The sequence below is a fragment of the Amphiura filiformis genome, chromosome 7 (assembly GCF_039555335.1).
Source record: "Amphiura filiformis chromosome 7, Afil_fr2py, whole genome shotgun sequence".
NCBI lineage: Eukaryota > Metazoa > Echinodermata > Ophiuroidea > Amphilepidida > Amphiuridae > Amphiura > Amphiura filiformis.
The window spans coordinates 52,795,464-52,802,302 of record NC_092634.1 but is presented as its reverse complement, the minus strand read 5'-3'; the positions used below and the strand labels follow the sequence as shown (position 1 = coordinate 52,802,302).

Sequence of the window (6,839 nt, the reverse complement as noted above, 5' to 3'; positions counted from 1 at the left end):
TAGTCATCAGCAATGCCTTATTGGTTGGGAGATCTATCAGCTTTGTAACTTGAGTCTACTGCCATAAGTCTCATACACAATATCCTAGACTTTGTCTTCCATGACAGAGTAAGCTTCCACCCATAGTCATCACCAATGAATTATTGTTTGGGAGATCTATCAGCTTTGCAACTTGAGTCTACTGCCATAAGTCTCATACACAATATCCTAGACTTTGTCTTCCATGACAGAGTAAGCTTCCACCCCATAGTCATCACCAATGAATTATTGTTTGGGAGATCTATCAGCTTTGCAACTTGAGTCTACTGCCATAAGTCTCATACACAATATCCTGGACTTTGTGTTCCATGACAGAGTAAGCTTCTATCCATGCCGACTTCCACCCCATAGTCATCACCAATGAATTATTGTTTGGGAGATCTATCAGCTTTGCAACTTGAGTCTACTGCCATAAGTCTCATACACAATATCCAGTACTTTGCCTTGCATAACAGAGTAAGCTTCCACCCCATAGTCATCAACAATGCCTTATTGGTTGGGATATCTATCAGCTTTGTAACTTGAGTCTACTGCCATAAGTCTCATACACAATATCCAGTACTTTGCCTTGCATATAACAGAGTAAGCTTCCACCCCATAGTCATCAACAATGCCTTATTGGTTGGGAGATCTATCAGCTTTGTAACTTGAGTCTACTGCCATAAGTCTCATACACAATATCCTGGACTTTGTCTTCCATGACAGAGTAAGCTTCCACCCCATAGTCATCAACAATGCCTTATTGGTTGGGAGATCTATCAGCTTTGCAACTTGAGTCTACTGCCATAAGTCTCATACACAATATCCTGGACTTTGTGTTCCATGACAGAGTAAGCTTCTATCCATGCCGACTTACCACATCTTTCACTTAGCCTGGAAAAGATTACAGCAAACAAACAAAGGGTTAGGAATAATAGACATGTTGGTCTTTCCAAAATTACAACTAACTTTGTACTCACATACCGTAAAACCTTGTCTACAAGCATTATAAAGTGCTTTTGATGAAAGCAAAATTAATTCAGGCACCATCCATTGACAAAATTATAACATTATGGAGTTTGAGCAAATAAATTACCGATACAATCATATACAAACAAGTACTATTGTAAGACCAATCTATTGTATTGGCATATTTACAGCTGCTTCGTATTATATTAGCTTTCATCAAAAACACTCTATATGCTTGTAGACGATGTTTTACAGTATTACAGACTTCCTTTCTGATATCGCAGTTTGGAATTAATGTATTGGAAACAAATGGGCTAATAACGCATCAATGGGTTGGAGATCATTTAACTTTATGCTGATCCCATGGTAATCCCCTTCATAACAGTACCATCAACTCAATAATATCCTTAACTCCATTCTTTTCCTGAGATGGATGCACACAGGTGGCTATTTATGCAAGTAAGGAAGATCATCCTAATGTGATATCATGTCCTTTTACAGGTGTTCATATTCTTTTGAAATATAAAAGTTAAATCATGTGGTTGGAATAGCTTTCTCTGGCAAATTTGAATACAAGGTCACATTATGGGTGTAAAGAAACAATTAATTAATTCATCTAGGTAGGTTTTATTTCTTAACATAAAAAAACACAGAAATTGTCATGTGAGACCTTCCCTTGAACTCCATATCTGTTCTAAATTAAATAACTAAATTATACTAATTTTTCCCGAAAAATTTGTCAACATTTTGGAAAAAGTTGCAAAACTGACAATTTTGACTTTGGTATAGCAATGGGTCCAAATTTCTTGAAAAATTGAATATGGAAGGGTCCACATTCAAATTCTCAGGTGAACACCCATACCCATATCAAACTTGTGAACCCCAAGGGTTCAGCATGCCCTTCAGTCTTACCTTTTAACAGCTCTCAATACTAAATCCACCATCTCTAAATTTCTATCCAGGATAAGTTGATATAGATATTCCACTATATGATGGACATCCTCATCAAGAGGTTCTGTGAAAGTCAAATTAAAAAAACAATAATTACAGGTGTCAGAGTACAAACAAACAAACAAACAAACAAAATGTAAAATAATCTGATTCAATTAGGCCAAAGGAAACAATTGTGAAGATCATGTTATCAACTATCCCAATTCGCCCTTTGCTACCAAAACGAGGTTGTCCCTGCAAATGCATGTGCAAAAAGTGCATTTTTGTTTCTCTCCCTTTCCTAGCAACGCGAAAGAAGGCTTTTGTAAGGCATACACGGCAATTAAAGCACACGTTCTACAGGCGTACGCACACGCAACACACACTTTGCAGGTATAAACTCACTTTGAGATGACCGTGCAATTGCCGAATGCCTAGACGATTGCTGTGGATTTACGTGTCTCTATTATATGTGGGGTTTTGACATCACCCATTTGCTTTGGGTGTGAAATTTGGTCAATGTCTACATGTTATTATGATACTCCTGGGCTTTGACGTCGCAAGTTTTCATTATGTAATTCGCTTGGGGTACCTGTCTGAGTACCTGAACCAGCTGTTTAAAAAATAGCTGGGTCATATATGGAATGAAATACACAAAAAACACACTCCAATTGCTATATTATTTCAGATAGCATTATTTAAATTTGCAGTAATCTTCATTTGAAGCATACAGCAGGTGCAAATGCATGAGACTCTGATTAGTACCTAAAATATTTCTGACAGATTAATTACCTGCAAATGCAGACATCCATTCTTTGAGCAAGTTTTTGACATCCTGCAACTTGACGGCACCACAAAGATTCACTGGTTGATGGGTGGACACCTCAGATGCCTCTCCAGTATCGTCCTGTAGATCCTTCACACCATCCCCTTCCTTGTCCTCTTCTACCTCCACCTCCTGCTTCTTGTCCTTTGCTTCTGGAATATCCTCCATCCTTGCCTGTTCCTCCTTTGCCTTCATACCAGGTGATCCTGTTATCATTTGTTGTATATCACGCTGATTGGTTGATCTTTGGAATACCTTCTTTGATGGACTGTTCTTTCGAGGTCTACCTGGTCGACGACGATTGATCTTAAATGGACTTCTTTTTGATGCAGATGTTGGTGAGGAATTTACTGTTGGTTGGTTAGCTTTCTTGGGTGTTTTGTTTTGTGGGTTAACAGATTTGTTTTGTTTTTTATAGGCAGCTTGTAGCTCCTGTTGTAACTCTGGTGGGAGTGCTTCCAGGCAACTTGGATCAATCTACAATACAACCAAATTATAAATTTATCAATGACATGTGTCAGTATCTCTTCCCTCTTGACCAATTGAGAGGTGCATATATTTCAGGGGCGACACATATGACTTGTTTTATTCTGTATTCTGAAACATGGAGGGGACCAAAATTCAGGGAAGACAAAAATTTGAAAATTAAATATTTGTAACCCCCTGTACATTTGGTACAGAGGTATAGGCCCTTGAAAACTTACCATGGTGTGAAAATAGGCCCTGATCAATGGGAATTCCTGAATGACAAGAGAGCAGCTTGTAAAACTTTTTGTGAGAACTACAGGTTGCAACAAAAAAATCTATACAATTTAGAAAATAGTGCCTTATTAATTGGGTTGAGTTTTACTTCATCGTAATCTGTTTTTCTGGATGATTTAGTTAATTGAGCATAGTGTTTGAGCCCCTGTCAAGAAACCAAGTAAAGTTTTTCTGTTTGCCAATATATTACTGATTCCATGGCATATAACATTGTTACCACGACCTCTTTCATTTTTTTCTAAAAGCGAAATTGCAATTGTATAATTTTCTGGATGTACACTATTTTGTCCTCTATGAGTGATACATGGCAGAGTCCGATATCTTTGACACAAACAGAAACTCATTGCAAGAGGGATGTTCTCTCTACCTGCGACATATTTGGCAGTGCTTCTATTTGTTCTGACTTCACTTGCTGCTCTTCTCCAGTCTCTTGGTCTCTACCTTCCATGATCTCAGCAAGAATATCTTCTGGTAACTCTGCTAGTACCTGAGGATCCCACTGCTGTGTCTGCCTTGCTGGGGTATGATGCCGGGTGATCCCAGTAGAGGTACTAGGTTCATCACTGATGTTTGAAGATCTATAAAAGACACAAGAATGAGTTATAGCGAGGTCAAATATTTTTTACTTCTTTTAAAAACAAATTGAACTTATTGAACCGGCAGAGAAGAACGGCGGTTGTTTATATTTTGAGAGCGTAACACAGTGTAAACACAATCATAACAACAGACCAAACTTGACGAGCAAGTCGGAAGATGCAGAATTGTTCACAAAGGTTAAAATTGTTACCCCTGCTTGTTCTCACAAAATATGGGAAAATATCTACGATCTGGTGCCATATTCTATTTAGCCTTCACAAACAAAAACTGACTGTGTTCACCAATGACTTGATCATTTTGTTCTATTGTGTCGTATACCTGTAAATCATTTAATTGATTCTTTGTCAATAAATACACATGCAATCGTAAAGATTTTTTTATCATATTTGTCAATTAAAAAAAAGAAGGAAAACAAATCACCTTTTTATATTTATCTTTTGAATATCTTGTGACTTGTAGTTGGCAAGAACCTGACATCGAATGTCCTCTGGTAAAGCTGAGAGTACTGATTGGTCCAGCTGAAACAATATAGAAACATTACACTAATTAAACTCAATCAAGTGTTTTACTGTCCTAGCCATACTCATAGCCATATAATCACCTTTAGGTGCACCTCAGTGGCCTAAACTTCTATAGAGGCTAACTGTGTAGCTGTAGCATTGGAGCATACCTATAATATCAGATAGATGTTAGGTTCCATATAGCCAAATGCAGATCAATATGGGAAATCAGCCATATTGGATTATAATATATGGGGACTAAAACAATTTACCTCCAGCATTTTCCAGTGATGGTCAAAATTATATCAAATGATAATCAGGGTATAAGAACGTATGTTTGCTCAACAACACTGGATAACAAAATAATGAAAACTTTTTATCTGCTACTGAGGAAAATCCATGTATTTTTTTTTAAATCAGGGCCTCTGATTTCAAATATGAAGTCAGAATTTACCCAGCACATCCCACTTTCAAGTTAGTTTTTACTGAGAATGCTATATAAAAAGACATTATAAAATATATTTGTCATCATGTTTAAGTTAAACCGTCCTTGATACCTAGTTTTCATTACTAAAATGTCTTGATGGAATCTTTCACCATATGCATCTTCATCACTTACATCACCCTTTATATTAGGTGTAAAAAATCAAGGTGAGAATACTAGCAGCACATTTTTAAGACTCATTTCAAGCCAATGATAGGCCTATATATATATCTTAAAATCCTGACGTGATGGACAAATTCTGACTTCAGATTCGGAATCAGCATGCTCGATTTAGTCTAGAACACAATACTTTTGCCCCAATAGTAAAATCTTTGTTGTCCAGTGTAATCAAACCACAAACTTAATATCATAGTTTGCTGGGAAGTGCATTGAGGGAGTGCACTAGTATTATCGCAAAGGGAGCAACATGCAGTAACTGTTTGATGGGAATTCGTACTATTTTGAGTTTTCCACTCTCGTTCTATGAACGTACCTGAGATGGTGTTGGAATACTAAATTCATCTTCTGGCGTCATCACCCTGGCAACTGGTGTTCCACAATCACTCGGAGTCTTAAAATCTGGCAACACTGGAAGAGGAGGCAGCTTCTTATCTCTAGCAGGAGTAACATCATTTGAGGAAACTTCCTGATTTTGCTCATTTTTATTGTGGTCAAGCATGGTAATTTCAGATTGTGGTTGTTTGGTAATAAAATCAAGCATCGTTGGCATGTGGGTTTTGGTTTTCTTTGTCTCTTTTGCAGTATCACCAGATGGTCTGGTGGCAGCATTTGATATTTGAACAGTGTCCAATTTGGACTTTCCTCTGTCAATGAAATCCAGTAAGGATTTGTTTCCAAGGAGTGTTGCTGACGATGAGGTTGTAGATTTTGATGTCAGGCGACTTATCTGAATTCCGACCTGTTAGTGGGAGGAAGAGAATAACAGAAAGAAGATTAATAATGACTTTCAAGAAATATAAAGCTTGGAAGTCTTCTTCAAAAAACCTGTTGTCTTGTGACAGGTTAACTATATGAAGATCTTTGGCTGAATTCATTAGGGCATTGTTGTATTATGGTAACTTAATACAGTCATTTGCCGGACCATTGCAGGTTAAGTGATTTTATCTTCATATGAATTGCCACTCTTAACAACTATTTGTTCCTATGTCTATGGTACCACAGAACTATACTCTTTGGTTCACATCAAGTTCGGTAGTCACATCAATACTTTATCACAGTTTCTCTGTGAACGTGTGTGTTTACGCTCTACACAAGTAACTTTACGGGTGCGATTTGATACTGCTACCAGCGAAATACGCACCTATTATCACTACCTATTATCATCCACATCTCATGTATTTAATATGTTTTTGCTAAACTTAAGATATTTACAATTTCTTGTATTTGATAAACTGTATTTATTTATCCTTATATGTATTATCTTGTTTTATAATATTACCTGTTATATGAGATGGAAAAAAAAAATTGAAAAAAAAAAAAATACCAAACTTGAGGTGAACCAAATCACCAATGTATAGTCACATGTAGCATGACATCATCAACAGTGGTTCAAATATATAATCCATTACATCATTACAGGATTATACCTTCTGCATTATCATTTCATGATATCTGTGGCATAAAGTTAACAAAGCTCACAGTATTCAAATCAATCTTCTTTATCATATGTATGCAGGTGCATATACAGAACTTCAGCAACCGGGGGCGTGAATATCTTTGTACGAAAGGATCA

General features: G+C 36.9%; 1 protein-coding gene across 1 annotated transcript in view; it reads right to left on the bottom strand.

The window, feature by feature from the left end:
• Positions 1-382: 382 nt before the first annotated feature.
• Positions 383-6,839, bottom strand: part of LOC140157328 (DNA repair protein REV1-like) — a 44,686-nt gene continuing 38,229 nt past the window's right edge. The window contains exons 9-14 of the mRNA XM_072180475.1: positions 5,580-6,005; positions 4,523-4,620; positions 3,873-4,083; positions 2,710-3,220; positions 1,900-2,002; positions 383-912 (exon numbers count right to left, since the gene is read on the bottom strand). Coding sequence (XP_072036576.1) covers positions 798-912; positions 1,900-2,002; positions 2,710-3,220; positions 3,873-4,083; positions 4,523-4,620; positions 5,580-6,005 — 1,464 coding nt within the window. The 3' untranslated portion in view covers positions 383-797. The remainder of the gene's footprint in view (positions 913-1,899; positions 2,003-2,709; positions 3,221-3,872; positions 4,084-4,522; positions 4,621-5,579; positions 6,006-6,839) is intronic.